This window comes from Barbus barbus, assembly GCF_936440315.1.
Source record: "Barbus barbus genome assembly, chromosome: 34".
Taxonomy (NCBI): domain Eukaryota; kingdom Metazoa; phylum Chordata; class Actinopteri; order Cypriniformes; family Cyprinidae; genus Barbus; species Barbus barbus.
In genome coordinates, this window is record NC_136762.1 from 17,972,712 (window position 1) to 17,991,093 (window position 18,382).

General features: G+C 34.6%; 1 protein-coding gene across 11 annotated transcripts in view; it reads left to right on the forward strand.

Annotated features, from left to right (window-relative positions):
- LOC306854494 (synergin gamma-like) overlaps positions 1–17,923 on the forward strand; it is a 59,129-nt gene extending 41,206 nt beyond the window's left edge. For 4 of the 11 annotated variants that reach the window (XM_079392571.1, XM_079392576.1, XM_079392577.1 and 1 more), the window contains 8 exons: positions 2,184–2,347; positions 2,506–2,559; positions 4,701–4,797; positions 5,842–5,990; positions 7,646–7,756; positions 8,842–8,880; positions 12,901–12,933; positions 16,999–17,922. In XM_079392571.1, the coding sequence (XP_079248697.1) occupies positions 2,184–2,347; positions 2,506–2,559; positions 4,701–4,797; positions 5,842–5,990; positions 7,646–7,756; positions 8,842–8,880; positions 12,901–12,933; positions 16,999–17,130 (779 nt within the window). In that variant the 3' untranslated portion in view covers positions 17,131–17,922. Of the gene's footprint in view, positions 1–2,183; positions 2,348–2,505; positions 2,560–4,700; positions 4,798–5,841; positions 5,991–7,645; positions 7,757–8,841; positions 8,881–12,900; positions 12,934–16,998 lie in introns of all 11 variants that reach the window. The other 7 variants (XM_079392579.1, XM_079392575.1, XM_079392580.1 and 4 more) reach the window with 2 other exon arrangements.
- Positions 17,924–18,382: the final 459 nt, after the last annotated feature.

The following is an 18,382-nucleotide window of genomic DNA, read 5'->3' on the forward strand; positions in this document are numbered from 1 at the left end:
CTCATGTCTATACTTTGAACCGCATTCTGCAAGCTAAACAATCAGAGCTCAGGGTGCCGCCCAAAGTGCTGCTATAACCAATCAGAATTTTTTTTTTCCACGATTATCGTTTTCACGATCGATCATTGCTGTCACGGCCGAGTACTCGATCGCTGTTGCACGTCCCTAGTCTCATTCACTGTGTATGTGCAAAACTATTTTTGCGTGAAATCGGTGTATGAACATACACCACAAACAAGTCATGATTTACCAATAACTTTCGTAAAAAAGGAATCTTGTTTTATGGAATAAAACTCATTTATAATCATTTGATTACAATACTACAAACCCATTAGCATTAATACGAGTTTAAGGACAAATTCATGTGCATATGCACCTGTTGTAAATTAGTGGACAGCCAATGCATGTCCACAACTGCATTCTCTCTGAAAGTCAACAGATGGCAGAGTGGTGTCTGAAGCACACGGCAACGTCAGTAGATAAACACTGCCACCCAAATCCCTCCTCACTTTCCCCTTTGCTTTTTCATCTTTGCTCCCCCATAATGCATTAGCACTTACTCAATAACATAAAAGCTTATTTGCCTCTTATTGAGCCCCACCCACATCCACTAAATTTATTTTGTTCAAACAAAAGAGGGTTTACTCCTCAGCCAGCCTCCTATCAGACGGTTAATCTGAGGAGTGGGGTTCGTGCAGGAATGGATTAGCCCCTGAAACCATGCAGAGACTGATGTGCTTCCCAGCGGGGGTGTGATTACCTGTCGCTGTGTCTCATGAGTCTGTTGTGCCGCTGTCCGTCTCATTGTTTGTGTGTGCATGGCATTTATTTGTGCCAGTTTGACTTGTGATGCCTGATGAATAATGCATGCCTGTATTACTATGCTGCTCTTTTGCACATAATTATCATTTGTTGCAAATTAGGTGTTTGTGGTTTGTGTTGTGGCCCCACGTGGATAAGCAGCGACAGTTTGAGTGCTTTGGAAAGTTTTAATTATACAACAGGATCAACATTTAAACTCGTGCATTAAATTTAGAGCGAGTAGTGGGGTAAGATGTGTCATCCCCTTTCTCACATCACTATATGTTTTTGGATTGTGATGCAAAATGTTTTGGCTTTCAGTTTCTTTAGATATGCAGATGCATTTAAAATACAGTTCATACGTACAGTAGCTTGAATAAACCTCTTCTCCGAAGAGCATGTTTTTAGTTTCATTAATTCCTATTTGTTTTTGGTAAGACATGTCAGGGTGGTACAACCTATCATAGTGAAGAAGAAAAAAAATGAACTTCTTGAAAATAAAAGCTTTAGTTTGACAATATTATTATTTCTTAGAAAAAAAAAAAAAAAAAAAAAAAAAAAAAATATATATATATATATAAAAATATAAATGCTTTAAGTATGCATCTGCCACAAAGTCGCATGGTGCGACCAGCATGCAGAAGAATGAAAACACAAAACTGGGAATAATCTCAGAAAATGGCAAGGTTTTACATCCAAGTTCAAATTTTAAAATGTCATATTTTTAGGTGTTATTTTAGTATTAAATATATACTATATTATAGTATTTATTAATATTTAGAGTTGGCGCTTATTTTTATATATTCAGATTTTATTTAAATTTTTAAGTTTTAGTAAAAAAGTTTAAGTTTTAAAAAATATTTAGTAGTACTTCCAAATTTCAGTTTCTACTGTTTCTCTTTCTATTTTTCTCTCTCTTTCTTTGTAATATTTATTTTATTTTATTTTAAATTTATTCAGATAACTGAACTAAATAATTTTTTTATATTTTCAATTTTTGTTAACAATAAGAACACTGTTGATGAAATCTGTAAAAATACTTTTTACCTTGAAAAATATATATCTAAACTTTTTTATTAAATAGTAAAGGTATGTACGCTTCTACGGTGTAAGGGAAATGTTATTACTTGGTAGTTACGCTACATGATTTAACAATCATTAAATTAAATTTTTTCTTGAGAGAAAAAAGTTTTATATAATAAAAAGGTTTATAAAAAAAGTTTTGTATATTTAAAGTTTTTTTTTTTTTTTTTAACCCAGATAAATCTCACATAAATATGAAAAGCATGCCTCTAAGAAATGTCACATTTTTAAGCTTGATGTTTCATTTTCTTTTGTCATGGACACTCCCATTTATCATTGACCCATTTATTTGTGCAAAGGATCCCATAAGCGCAGCCACAGTCTGGGAGAGAAAGAAATTATACGGTCCATCCCCTCTCCTGCCCCTGAGCAGCCCTTCAGAGACCGATCCAACACCCTAAATGAAAAACCTGCACTGCCGATCATCCGCGACAAGTACAAGGACCTCACAGGAGAGGTGGAGGTCAGTCACTCGCTCTCTCTGTTCTCTTTGGTACATATGTTCTCTTTGAGCACAGGTCCTCCTTGTTGAAAACAGCCTGAGGTTTCTCAGTGAACAAAGCTCTCATTCTGTTTCATCTCTTTTTCTCCCACTGTCTCTCGTCCAAACACTCGTGGCAGGAGAGTGAGCGATATGCGTACGAATGGCAGAGGTGTTTGGAGAGCGCTCTGCAGGTAACATATACCTCCACACACACATTCATAAAGAGCTTGGCATACACTTTAAAACTGTATCAGTCTATAGAAAGTCTCAGAAGGGTCGGGTAATGATCACATGATACCAACACTACCATAAAGTGTGATCTGATCAAATAAGAACTTATGCAAACAGATAATTGATTCAGCAGTTGCTTGTTATTCAGCAGGGCCATTGTTACTGTTTGTACAGTCGTGAATTTTTTTTTTTACATATACAATTGTTAACTGTATATTAGCAAAAGCTGCCTGGCTGTTAATGTGCAGTCCCTGCCAGTCAAAACATATTTTATGTTTAAATTTAGTTGCACAGAGTAAGATTTTGGGCCAATGAGATTTCACTGTGGGAGGAGCAGCCCAACTTTTTATGCTTTATTGCGTTGGATGGTTTTTGGTGTAAGGAATTTTTCAAGCTGGCCTTACCCAAATATAGTTAACCCAAAAAATATTATTTCGTCATTTACTTTTCCAAACCCGTATAGACCGTGACATGCCAAGTTAATGGTCAGCCAATGTTGGGCCATGCTTGAGGGTTTGTCGATATATTTTTTTGTGGTGTGTTCAACAAAAGTCGGACCTCCGTTGGTGGCTTCCAATTGAGCATGTTGAATAATTGGCAGAGCTGCTTTTTTATGGTTTGTACATCTGCACTGCTAGTTTGCTTCCATTTTTGATTGACAAATACTGACTACTGCCACCTGCTGGTATGGGATGTAACGGTATCAAAATCTAACGATACGATTATATCACGATATGAAGTCCAGGATACGATATTTAGAGCGATATTTATAAAAAAAATAAAAGACAGATGTAGAATTGAAAAGAAAATTGTGTACATTTTAAAGTTACATTATCTAATGCACTTTGTGAGATCAAAATGAAGAGCTTCAACCCACGTTCTTAACTAAGAAAACGCAAGTCAGAAAAAAGTCAGTGAATTTACTTGTACCTGAACTTTAAAGGGGAATCAACCCTCTTTTTATTTGTGATATACTGTCTCAGTCTAAATTACATTCACACTGGTGTTTGAAGGCCAAAGAATACTTTACAAGAATACAAAGCGCACAACAGCGCATGTGCGAGGTGAATGTTGAGAGAGCGCAAGTCAAGTAGATGGCATGTGTCGAGCTCATCCGTCCGCACTCATCCCCGGTTGAGTACGCGGCTGTGCACGAGACTGAATGGAACGCGGAAAGTAAAGTATACCCGGACCTTTAGGAAGCCAAACAAATTAGAATATAATAATAACAACAACAAGGACAGTAGTAGTCATATATTGTAAAACAATTGCACTGTAATATAAATTAAAATTAATATTTCATAGGTATATAATTTTTGCTTTACACTACAGTATGGAAATTACTAATTTCTACACTTGAAATAGATATTTTGAATTTGGACTGCGTTTAAACCACTAGCTATCAGCAAGTAATACTGCGCACTTAAGCTTTTATTTTGATGGACACGGCTTTTATTTTGAAGGAATATTTCAGTGAAAACAGGCTTACAATGTGTGTGCTTATCTTTAAAACACGCAGCAAAAACAGAGATGAAGTGATTAAGCTATATTGTGCTTTTTGGTTTTAGTTCGTTTGACAGATACTGTGCCAAAGTATAATGGCCCAAAATACAACTTTAAAGACTTTTTATGTCAGAAGAAGTAGTTAAATATATTTTAAAAACTACACTTTTTGCCCAGAAGACCCATCGTTTCATATCGTCATGTGACCACGATAATATCGAGACAGTTTTGCTATCGCGATATTGATAATATCGTTACATCCCTACCTGGTATGGAGAGTTATTTCTTCATGCAGCCGCAGAAAGTATTTCACTGCCATTTTACAGTGTTTACTAGTGAAACTGTCTAAGATGGCTTTCTCCGCCACTAGTTTTTTTTTAAGATGGTTCGGTGTGTCTGGGCCTCATTTTCTGCGAAAAACACAAAAGAAGATATTTTTAAATAATGGCAATACAAATGGACCCCATTGACTTCCATTGAATGGAATGCCTTTGTATTTTTTTATCAGCAAATATTGATATGAAATTATGTGTTGTTTTTTTTATTTCAGGAATAAAGTAAAATATGGTCACTTTACAGCTTTCTTTTAATTTTCCAGGTCATCACCACTGCCAATAACACCCTTAATGGAATCAGCAGCTCCACGGTGTGCACAGAGGTCATCCAATCAGCACAGGGGATGGAGTACCTGCTGGGTGAGACTACGACTGCAGTCACAATTCATTTACTGGTCAGAGACCAGCTTTACCCATCATACCCGACATCCGTAAAACTCAAGATCAGCCCCGTCACACGGTCTCTTCATCCACATTCATACCTGCTCCTCATGCGCCCCTGCAGTCTTCAGTCAAACAGACAGGCCAGGTGTTCTGCTTATCTGCTTCCTATTTCTGTACTCACTCTCTCACACAGAGCGGCTTTAATGAGCTGTATGTGCTCATGCCAGTGGGAGGGGAGCATGGGGTGCTCTTGTTACGTAGAAACAAACCGTTAAAGCTCTTTGATGCGGCTCTAGCGATTGTGTCTGGAGCAGGGCATTCTACGTCTGAATGGGGGAGGCTAGTGTTACAGAGCAGAGCAACTATTCTGGGCCGTTCTAATGGGTTCAGTGTAAAAGGACATTCAGCACTGGGAATGCTGGGAATGGCACTGCTGGGTTATTGTTTCTCCTCTTTGGTTCTCTCAACACACACACACACACACACCTTACTGATTATGAATATCCCTAATACTTTTGCTTTGGTTGCTATAATAATGATGCCAGGAGAAAACTGGAAATACTGTTTCCACAACAACTGACTCATTAATTTATTCAACATGGTAAATGTCACATATGAAAATAGATAATAAATGTAAATTAGTGAGCACAGCTTCAGACAATATTGTGCACTTCGCATTACATAAGCATTGAATCCTGAATGGTGACTTGAAATCTGATTTAAAAAAATAATAAAAAATTAATTAAATAATAGTTTTGTTAAAGGAGTAGTTCACCCAAGAACTTTGGTGAAAAGTGCTCACTCTCAGGCCATCTAAGATGTAGGTGAGTTTGTTTCTTCATCAGAACAGGTTTGGAGAAATTTAGCATTACATCTCTTGCTCACCAATAGATCCTCTGCAATGAATGGGTGCCGTCAGAATGAGAGTCCAAACAGCTGCTATAAACATCACAATAATCCACGTGACTTTTTATTGTATATTGTTGTTATTTATTGATTATTTTTGTATATTGTGTATAGGTGTGGTGGAGGTGTATCGCGTGACTAAGCGTGTAGAGTTGGGGATAAAAGCCACAGCCGTTTGTGCGGAGAAACTACAGGAGCTGCTTAAAGACATCAGCCGTGTGTGGAACAACCTGATGGGCTTCATGTCCCTGGCAAACATCACTGTGAGTATTTATGACATAAACACTACCACATCTTTAGTAAGTACACTAGTATTTCTATTACAACAGACAGTCCAGTAAGTCACACATATTGATTAATGCTTAACTGAAATATGAATATATATGTGGGATTAAAAGGGGGTCTTTTGTGAGCTTTGGAGCAGTTGGCACTTTCTACTAATAGGGCACAAAATTGGACCATTATAAAATAATTTTTGGTCAAAAGGGTCAAACTAAGTATTTTATTTGTAGTTTTTGTGCCTAAAGTTGAAAGTTGGTTAGTATCCTCTTAAACACAGTAGGTCTTAAATTAAATCAAAAAGCTGAGAAAAAAACATGCATAACTGTATATTAGATCTGGGCAGATCTTAAAGTGAAGACAGTGTAATATTCCCGCTATGTCATTCATGTTAATCAAACAAAAATCACTACGCTTGACTAAATCACTTTTGTAACTTTAATAAGAAGAAATATGTATTTAATTTACACAGTGAAGAAAATGCTGTGTTTTTGTACATTTGATTACTGTATACACTGTATGTGGCATTTCTTATTTATTTGTTCTACCGTAGTTTTTTGTCCTATTGCTTGTAATAATTGTTTTTATTCTTATTTAAACACTGACAGTTTACTTGTCTTCGTGAGCTTGAGCGTTTTTTTTATTATTATTATTTAGACTAGTATTAGTTTTTTGTGATATTGACACTGGTGACAAGAATTATGAAATTGCTTTGATATCAAACATTTTGATATCATAAAGACCTTATTTAAAGCAAAAATATCTTTTAAAAAAAAAATTAATAAAAAAACTATATTGTGTGAGACTTACCTTGAAATAAAATTACTCATATCATTATAAAAGATTCAAAAGTCATATAGCCCACCCCTATTCAATTTTATATTTTTTTATTCTAAAATAGCTTAATATTCACTTAAAAATACATGATATTTTACATATTTTTTTTTTGTTCTGTTCACAAGAAGCTCAATTTATGACATTTTAATTAAACAATATGAGGTCAAAACATTTTTGAAGAATAATTGCTCACAAAAAGATCTATAACATTCATTTAAAAAATAGGGTAAATGTGCATATCATGCCAGGGAAAATCATAATTTAAATTTAGTTAACTTCAACGTTGTGGTATTTTTATGTCTGGTAATTTCTAAAGAATATCTCACAAAAAAAAGGTATATGTGCATCTTGATACTTATAAGTAATGAGACAATAAAGTGTGTGTTATTTGTGGAAAGTGCAGTAGTACAGAACAGATTGCTGAGTGCTGAACAGAGCTTTGTCATGCAGTGTACTCATGGGAGAATATCAATGCCAGCAGATAATATTAGAGTTGTGCGGTCAGATAATATCAGCTTGGGAGAATGAAGTCTGCCGTAAAACCACAAACACTCTGAAGCATAGTAAAAATGAACACGCTTAGAGCGTCGATGGGTTCTCTCTGCCTGAATCCTGCTGTTTTGGACAGATTCTGTAGCTGATGTATTGATCTGAAGGGCCAATCAACCGCTGTGAGGTTCAGCGGCCTCTGTGAACTCAAGTTTGACTGACAGCCAGGAATTTGTCTGAAGGATGCAATGGAGCCCCAATTGCTTTTTAAGAGCTGCATTCATGATGTGTGTGTGTGTGTGTTTTTCTTTAGCCTGATGAGAGCTCACTGGACTTCTCCTCCTGTATATTGAGGCACGGCATTAAGAATGCCAAAGAGCTGGCGTGTGGAGTGTGTCTGCTCAACGTGGACTCACGCAGCAAGGTCTGTACACACCAAACACACACGTCTGCACGCTACCATTAGGGGCACAAAGAAAACGCAAATATATTGCATATTAAAGGGTATTAAAGCATTAATAGTTCACCCAAAAATTTAAATTCTATTTATTCAACCATCTCTTTTGACATAATTTCTTCTGTGGAACACAAAAGCAGAAATTTTGAAGTATGTTCTTCTTGTTGCTCTTTTCCATGCCATTATAGTGAATGGGGACCAGAGCTTTCATGCTTCAAGAAAAGGATTTAATAACAGCATCATAAGCATAATTTAAGTCTTTATTCACAGAAAATGCTAACATCTGCTCCATCTCTCAATTGGTCATTCATAGGAGTAGCAGCAATGTCCAATTTGTACAATGTCTATACTACTGCAGTTTTATTAATATTTTTAATTCTTTTAGTTTTATACTACTACTACTACCACTACTAATTATTATTATTATTAATTATCTTTAATTTGAATTACATTTTTAGTAGATTTGTACTTTTATAATTAATTTTTTTTTTAACATCTTTAATATCTCTACCATTCATTAATTTAAAAACAATTTATTTTATTTTTTTTAATATTGCTATTTAGGTGTAATTTGTTCTGTTTTTAGTTTTTACTTTTTTACTTATTGGTCATTTTAGTGCTTCAACTTCAACTTTTTTCAGTTAGTTGCCAACATAACATTTGTAATTTTTACCTTTTAGAGTTTTTCCTAATATTTATATTTAATTTATTTCCAGCTTGTTTTTGTTCAGAAAAAATGTTTTTAATAGTTTGCTTTAGTTAAAAACATTAACCCCTGATTCGGTTTAAGTTGGCCTGTTCTCAAACAAAGCTATGGTAAAAAACTTGCAATATAGAGCATGAGTATCGCATTGCACTTTTATGGTGCTTTTGCTTTTATGTTGCTTTTAAAGCTTCAGTCCTCATTCATTGTAATGGCACAGTAAATGTTTGGGTGAGCTATTGCTTTAAATGATTGAACAGAAGATTAATTTAAGTTTCCCTATCAAAAACAAACCAAAAAAAATAAAAAATCCCTCGTGACTATTTCTTTGATTTTCACAATTTTACAGAAGAAAGACGAGAACACTTTTGGACGCCTATTTAAAAGAGTAGGATTGACTAAACTCCACTCCAATTTGCAGCTTGTTGCAGGGGTCAGGCGGGCAATCGCTCCCGTGTTGTGCTGCCAAAATGACCAGAACTCACCTCTCGACACTCGTCTCCTTACAGACTGCCAAAAACAGCTCTCAGAGGCGCACGCTCTGACTCATGCATCTAAATCTACAGACGTTCGGTCAAGGCCACGCTTTCATTCAACTAGCGTTAGGTGTTTAATTTGGCTACGGGCTCTTAGATCTTTCATGGCGAGTTTATCTTACCAAAGCGGCGAGTAAGTCTGACTAATGGCCTAAATGCATGAGGCAGGCAGCAAATAGGTGATGCATTCGTCATTTTGGCACCCCGGGGCAGTGAAGAACAAATCTAAAAGTGGTATGGGGCAAAGAAAATCATATTAAAGAGAATAGTTCACACACACACAAAAAAAAAGGTCATTTATTTGCTCTCATTAAGCCATTAATGCTCTCTCTAAACCATTTGTTTGTTTTTCTTCCATGAGATGCTAATGGAAATATTTAGCAGAATGTCCAAGTTGCTCTTTTCCAGACATTATTTTTATTAGTATTTTTTATTTTATTTTAGATGCATTGAGATGCTATTATATTTTTTTTAATATTAGTTTTTATTTTTGTATTTTCGACTTAAATGTTAGTTAAAAGTTTTAGTAATTTTGTTGTTTTTGTCTTTTTTTTTTTTTTTTTTTAAATGTCAATTTAATTTTTATTAATTTCAGTTGCATTACATTTATCAAAAGTGATCAAAGAATTTATATAAAATATTTTGGAAAATAATAGAAATCAGCATGTCAGAATGATTACTTTTGTAATACTTTTGTTGTTTTTGTCATTTTTATTTTTTAAAACATCAATTTAATTTTTTATTAATTTAATTTCAGTTGTAGTTATTATAGTACATTGAGTTAAACTAAATGAAAATGAGAAATGTTGCTTTGCCAACTAGCGGAATTAAAATAAGTTTGTTTGCTTTATTTCAAGTAACAACATTTTTTTTATTATAATTTTTTTTAATTTATTTTTTTTGCATTAGTTAACTATAATAATCCTTCCTGCCTGATACCCAAATAATTTAAACCACCATAACTTTGAGTAAATGATGACAGAATTAAACTGTTTGGGTGAACTATCTCTTTAAACTCCTCTATTCATAAGTATAATCCAATCCTGCACTGGTTTAAACATGTAATTGTGACACTACCATTCGCCTCGTTAACATACAATGGCCAATCCGCTCACTGAGATTCCTCGTCTCACTGAAACCCTCCTAAATCTCCCTTGTGCAACGGTCAGGATTTGCTGATGTAATACGGGTGTAAACATAGATGCACTCAGGGAAGGAGGGGCTCAGAGCAGCAAGGAATCATGGGATGGGTATCTGTGGAGCAGATGCAGCTCAGCCATCAGTCACCGTGACCAAAAACACAGGTGCTAATAGATCCGCCGAACACATCCAGCCTGCTGCAGATTAATAGAGCTGTTTCTGTCTGCTTCTGACATCCGATTAATATCCCGCTCTTTAATTGCGTTTTTGGGGGGCAGCGTCACTCTCTGGGGTGACTGAAATCAGAGTTCTGAAGGTGGAGCAGCATCTCTGAGAGTAGATGTGTTTAAAGGTGGTGGTGTTGGGCTACAGGTGGAGATTTCACTGGGGTGTGGATGATTCAGTCTACTGACCGTGGGCTAGCATTCGGTTTCTGTTCCCGCTGGGGAGGGATGGGATCCTGCTGCATCTGCTAACACGATTTGTCTGCAGGAATGGGCAACGGTGTATTAACTTAACACTGAGTCTCGCAGATTCTATATATATATATATATATATATATATGAAAGAAGACTCTTATACTCACCAGGCAGTAAAAACCGTTATATTGTGAAATATTATCACAATTTAAAATAGCTGTTTTCTATTTGAGTATATTTTAAAATGTAATTTATTCCTGTGATGAAATCTGAATTTTCAGCATCATTACTGCAGTCTTCAGTGTCACATGATCCTTCAGAAATCATTCTAATATGCTGATTTGCTGCTCAATAAACATTTTTTATCAATGTTTGAAAATAGTTATGCTATGTTTTTGCAGAAAGCCATAATACATGTTTTATTAAGGATTCTTAGATGAAAAGAAAGTTTAAAAGAACAGAAGTTTTTGAAATAGAACATTTGTGTAACTATTCACGTCTTCGATCAAATGAATGCATGATTGTTAATTTTTATCGTCTTTAAAAAAACATATTGACCCCAAATGGTAGAGTAAATGTTAAAAACAATTATATTTTTAACTTAAAAAATATAAAACGTAAAAATAAGCTCAGCCAGTTTAAAACTAGTTTTGTAAGACTCATATAAGAAAATTATAAACTGCTATAAAATATTAAATGCACTATAAGAATAAATTTGTCATTTGAGTCAGATGCATCAGACTGCTCCAAACAGAGCAGCATTTAGAAAGCGTCACAGTGTTACATGCTTCAGAAGTCAACATGGGAATCGCTTACTTATAAGTGTCTCAGTCTGCACTGTAAACTAGGAGCAAGTATTGAAGTATTTTGTCATTAAAAATGGCATACTTCAAGCCATTTAAGTAGTTATGGATTCTCAGAAGGCGTTTTTGTTTGTGCAGTAAACAACTGTTATAATGAGTGTTTACTTAGCAGTGTTTAGATTATACTCTATAATGGATAGATTTAATGTGAATTAATGTCACTCTAATGCAGCATCCTATTAAAGCTCCACACTCTGTGAGGTGGGAGTCCATGCTAAAATTAGATGCCAGGTTATTTAATCGAAGCACCTGTAGCACAGCTGGATGCACCTAATGTGAACAGACAATAACAAGTAGCATTTGAAAGGAAGCCATTAGGATTGGCTTGTATTTGAGCTGGATCTACCGAAGCGAAGTCATCCATTCTCAAATGTAGTAAGAACCCAGTACTACATTTTGTATTGTATTGGTCTTTGGGTATTTAGGTATTTGGATTCCATGCATTTGTAATTATGCATTATTGATTTAAAAAAAAAAAAAAATCTTAAGCTGTTAAAAATATCTCAATAGGCAAAGTCAGGCGACTTTATCATATAAACAATACTGTAGATATTGTCTTTTGTTGTTTTAAATGTCCACCCAGGTTAGTTTGTAACCTTGCATCTAATTAAATAGAAGTCTTGGACAAAAAACATGCAACCTGTTAGTTTTGTATTTACACAGGGTTGCCAAAATCATGGACAAATAGTATAATGAATAGACTCATTTAGTTTTTAAATATTTTAGAGCTGCATGAGCATATTTAATATTTCAATTTATATTTGCCTTGCTCTATATATTTTATATATGCATATACACTACTGTTCAGAATTTTGAATTCTTTTTTTCTTTTTCTTTTTTAAAGATATTAATGCTTTTATTCAGCAAGGATGCATTACATTGATCTAAAGTGGCATTAAAGACATTTATAATAAGATACATTTTTTGATAATAATAGCATTAAATCAGCATATCAGAATGATTTTGAAGGACACTAAAGATTAGAATAATGGCGGCTAAAAAAATTCAGGTTTTCCATCACGAAAAAATTTGAATATATTCAAACAGAACAGTCATTTTAAATTGTAATATTATATGAAAATATTACCGTTTTTACTGTATTTTTGCTCAAATAAATGCAGCCTTGGTGAACATAAATCTTATGTTCTTAAAACAAAAAAAAATCTTATCAACTTTGACCAGTAGTACCTGCATTTCAAGTGCTTGTTTACATGCTCAGCACAACTCTTATTTATGCTGTAAAGCTATGTTTGATAATAGTTATGAACTCTAGTTGCATGCCATTATTTTCATGTCCACAGTTGCCCCTTCTTGTTTCCTACTGTGGCTAATTTGTAAAAAGCTTCTGCCTTTACATGGACACGTTGGTGCTGTAATTTTGCTCATTAACAAAAGGAGATAAAAAACCTTAATACTAATGCTGATGCTGACTTGTTTGTGCTACTTGCAGGCACTGACAAAAGACAGTCGCTCCAAATTAAGGGTAAATATTCCACTGTATGTTTCACTGTAGTGAATGTAGGTAAAGCTAGAATGTCCCTCACTGGCCTTCAAACGCTTCAGACTCTGCTCGTAACAAGTGTTGTCATCTTTGAAGGTAGGATGCACTCTGTGTTTGCAATCAGATAGTAATTAACCTTTCCGCCAGCTAAACAAGGTCAGTTGAATTAGGATGACCTTTTCAGCGACTCTGAGCCACCTGTTCATCTGCAGAGAAACAGAGCTTGTGCTGCAGCTACCGCCCCTCTGTGCACTGCGCACACACACACACACACACACTCGTGCACGTATATACCGCCGGATCAGCCGTTTCATCACCGCATTGTTCAAATGAAAGTGCAGGTGTATAAGAGAGACAGACAGACCGGGAACTCAAAATCTGATGTTCTCTTGGATGCTTTAAAATCACTTTTGACTAGGGTTTGGTATATTCAGCTACCTTACAATACAGTAGACATTAGGTATGTTTACATGCAGTAATTGTCCTCAATCCAGTTTGATTTCAGTTTCTGAATGTTCTGTTTATATGAACCCTCAATTCTGCAATCCAGTTATATTTGTTTACGTGTGCAATCTAAAACAGATTTCAGCACGAGCGTTAAGAACCAATAATGGAGCTACTGCGAGTAATAGTGTAGTTTTTGCCTTGATGACTATGTCAGAAGAATATTTTAGTAAATATTTAGTCTTTTTGACTAACCAGTTTGTAATGGGACGACATGAGACGTAAATAAACATATGCACATTTGTAAGACGTAAAATAGATGTAAGCCTACACATCATGGCATTGTGCATATGTGCAAACCATTTTTAAATCCAACTGAGAAAATAATTAGATTTAAGCATTTGCATATGCTTTATTTTTTGCCGTTGATCGGATATTTTTAGGCTTTCGGGTTTTATTGAGCTCAGTTGTATAGTTTGAAGTGTTTACATGAAGGCTTTTCAGTCTGATTAAGTCAATTATAAACAGATTAATTTGTGCGCATGTAAAACAGCTATTGTGATCAAATTGTATATTTCATAATTTCTTTAAATTAATATTTTATTTTTAATTTTCAAAAATTATTTTTCATTTAATTTATATATACACACACGTGTGTGTGTGTGTGTGTATATATATATATATATATAATGTATATATGTATACACTTTTAATATATGTATATGTGTATATATGTGCTCATTTAATTAGTGACATAGAAATAATGCATCATTTATATATTTTATTTTATTTCTAGGTCCCTTACATTTTTTTAATCCCAAATATTTAGTGAGGTCGAGAGCAAAAAAAGCAATACGAGAACAAAGTTTAAATATTTCAAGAATAAAGTCAAAATATTGCATACTGTCCCTGCGAGTATGACACATGGTATGATTTCTGCTAATAATCCCACATATATTCAAATCAATTCTGGTGGCCTGGCAACTTCTCCCAGTGCTCCCAATCCGGGCCATTTCATGCGCAATATAGGCTATACACTCAAAATATTATAACTTTAATTGCTACAATTTAACTCTCTTCATTTTGACTGTCAAAATATGTTGACTTTATTCTCATAATTTTGACATTCTCGAAACATTTCGACTCTATTCTTGTAATTTCTGCTTTATTCTCATAATTTTGAATTTATTCTCAAAATATTTAGACTTTAATCTCGTAATTTTAGATTTTTTTTTTTTTAAATTACGTGGCACTAAAACGCTGTTGTAGAACTTACATTGCAATTTATTATTTTGCTATTATTAAACTTGCAATTGTTAAATTTAAAGATGTTAAATTATGAGACAAAGTTGTAATTACAAGAAGTGAAGGCAAAAGTGTTATTCTGGGATAGATACAGACCTCATTATAGAACTGTATAGCAATTTGCACTTAAATAAATACAAATATCAAGATCCTCTTGTGATTTTCATGTTGCTTTTTAACAAACATTCTTTAAACAGGACAATATCGTTTGTCAAGAGAATGTGAAAGAAATGGAGTGTGTGCGTGCGGCGTGCATAGTATCAGTGTGGGAGAGCATGATTCACAGCATGAGTCATTTCTCCTTCCAGCATCAGCTCAGAGTTTTCATAGGCGCTTCATTCTGCATAACATCCATATCATCACTGCCTTATCACAAATGCACGACTACAGCTGTGCCTTTCATAATGAAAGCACACTCACACGCTGCACATCGATATGTTGAGTGAAGTTCACTGGGTTCTTGTTTCGCTTCTCTATATATAGGGTGTATGTGGGAGGATTGCACACTACTTTTTCTCTATTGATCCTACAAATGATGTCAGTGTGGCATTGAGCTCTTGTCTCCTTTATGAAGTGTGATTTATATGCCACACTGCAGTCAGATATGACTAGATAAATGTGCTGTCTAACGTAGTTTAGAGATGCAGATTGAGTACTTGTTGAGTCAAGTCGGTGACTAACAGAGACCCTGCTTATTTGTATTGAAGTAATTTTCTGGGTTCAATGCACTTTAAGCTTTAATCGGCAGCATCTGTGACGTGCTGCGAGTGATCAAAAGGTCATTTCAACATGTCCTTTTAGAAACACACAAAAGCAGGTTGTGTTTAAATGGCTTTTACGAATAACTAGTTTTTGTTAAAGAAATAGTTCGACTAAAAATGAAAATTTGCTGAAAATGTTCTCACTCGCAAGCCATCCAAGATATAAATGAGTTTGTTTTTCAGCAGAACAGATTTGGAGAAATTTGTCATTACATCACTTGCTCACCATAGGGTCTTGTACAGTGAATGGGTGCCGTCAGAATGAAAGTCCAAACAGCTGATAAAAACATTACAGTAATCCACACCACTCCAGTCGATCAATTAATATCTTGTAAAGCGCAAAACTGCGTGTTTGCAGGAAACATTAATCAAGACACTTTTAACTGTAAACTGTTGCATCTTGCCAAAATACCACAATCATAATCTCTTCCACAGTAATTCTAAATTTCTCCAAATCAGTTCTGAAACAAACTAACATCTTGGATGGCCTGAGGTTAAATTTTGAGCAAATTACAAATTTAATTTTTGGGTGAACTATTCCTTTAATATTTTGAATTAGGTTTAATAGTTATATTAATATAGAAGTTTTATTAGTTTATGTGTGTTTGTTACTGTTATTATTATTTATAATGTCAATGTAGCTTGTATTAAGTTTTAGTTATTTTACTAAAACGTAAACTAAACGAAAATTAGAATTGTTGCCTTGCAACTAAATGAAATGTTTAAATACTTTTAAAAATATTTTGTGTAGGTACTATTTATTTCATGTAATTAATTATAGTAACTAGTTAATTTTAACCGTGGATATTAACTGAAATTCTGGTCAAATTCTTAGTTGAAATATTTTATTTTATCAGAGAAAATGTAAATTTTTATTACATTATTCTTAAATTAACAAGTGTGATGTAGATGACATCTAGCTAGGAATATTACAATTCTGAGCGATACAGACAAGCCGATAATTATTTTCTAGTTATAGCTGCAAACTCATAAATGGTTCATATTAAAATTCAATACTATTTGTCTACAAAAAAAAATACTAAAAACTAAAAATACATTTTTAAAATGCCACAGGATGGAAAAAAGGATATTGATTTTGAGGTTTTTTAAAGATTACATTTAATAGTAAAGTTAAATTGCTAGTGCCTTATCGAAGCATTAGATGAGCACAAAGCTAGAATTAATGTAAAATTAGGGTGAAATGAGCATTAACCGTTAAATATAATTCCTCATTTATACAATTTAACAGTTAAACACAATTCATAATTTAAACAACTAAATTCATAAAATGCATATGATTTCTAAATCCCCATATTTCCCCAAAAAGTTATCTTTCTAATATCGTCCAATTATTGATATGGTATTGATATTGCATTTAAAAAAAGCTTAATTTGTATTGAACCTGGAACATGCTTTTAAAACCACCTTAAAATCTCAGTCCCAGTAGTTCAACCCCGACCCTCCTCCCTACAGTCAAATCAGACTTTATCCTTTCAATTAATTTTTTCTCACCTTGTCTCGCACAAATCCTCTGCAGGCCTTTAATTCGGAGACGGACAACTTCAAGCTGATGTACGGAGGTCACCAGTACCACGCCAGCTGTGCTAACTTCTGGATTAATTGCGTGGAACCCAAACCGCCGGGTCTCATCCTGCCAGACCTGCTCTAGAACCGAGCACTGAACCCTGAGCCGCTGTCTGAAGCATCATGAACTCTTCAGTCACTTTAGCTGTTTATCGCTGTTTGCCTTTGAACCGGTACAGCTCTCATCACTAGAATTTGGGACGCAACTGTCTAGATCTGCCATTGTTTGTTGGAAGATCAGATAAATGATGTACTACTGAATAATAGTTTATTTAAATATTGTAAATGTGTCTTTATCTCTACCTTTTAGGGTCTGCTTCTCTTCTGCACAAAAGTGGGTGGTTGATTCTTTGATGTCGAGTTCTCTAGCATGTGAAGTAAATACTGCAGAGCTGTTCTGCATATTACGAATAGCAGACTTGTAATATAAGATCCATAAAACAATAAAGGTAAAACATTTGAACGCATCAAGAATTGTAGCAGATATTACTTAAAAAAGAGAAACATTTAGACATTATGTCATTCTTTTCTGTATGGTTGTGCTGGAACACAAGTCACTTTTGTAGTGGGTCTGGAAATGCTTGCGATTTTCGGAGAAACTTTTATAAAGCCTAGAAGATGTTCTTAAACATTGTGATATTCAGTATTCTGGAGTCAGATGTGACTCTTTTGAAGGACTTTGTTTGTGAAACTTTGAAGGAAATTCAAAAGTCTGGGGATGTAAGAAGTGAAAAACAAAGCCTTTTCCCTTCTTCCAACCCAAGCAGTTATCATAAGAACGACGTAAACTTTCATTATGAACTCATTTCTTTGCATTGATGCACTTGTAATGAATCAACGAGAATACAACAGAGATTAAACGACTTTGTGTACATGTTGGTCTTTGTCAGCGTTTTACTGAGGACTTGACGTTCTATTCATCGTTTCATTATATGATCTACTTCCTTTATGAGTGTTTTCTACTAAAATGGTCCTTTTGTGTCCATATTTCTGTTTATAATTGAAGTCGGTAAGCGCAAATTAAATATTTGAGTGTTAGTATTGGATGTAAATGGGACATTTTTGCGTCCCAGATTGGAGTGATTACTCTGCGATTCTGTAGAGTCAGCCTACATCTGTTTGATCTGTCATCAGGGCCAGCTAGACAGCAATTCCCCACACTGACTCGGCGCTAATAGCTGCCATTCACAGCGATATTACCTTGGCAACAGTTTCCAAGGATACTGGACTTTGAATTTGTATGATTGTCGAAAGACATAATGATTTAGTTGCTGTCTGTATGTACAGAAGACGAGGAGTGACTTCTGTTAGAGCAACTTTTCCACCCTGTTGCTCAT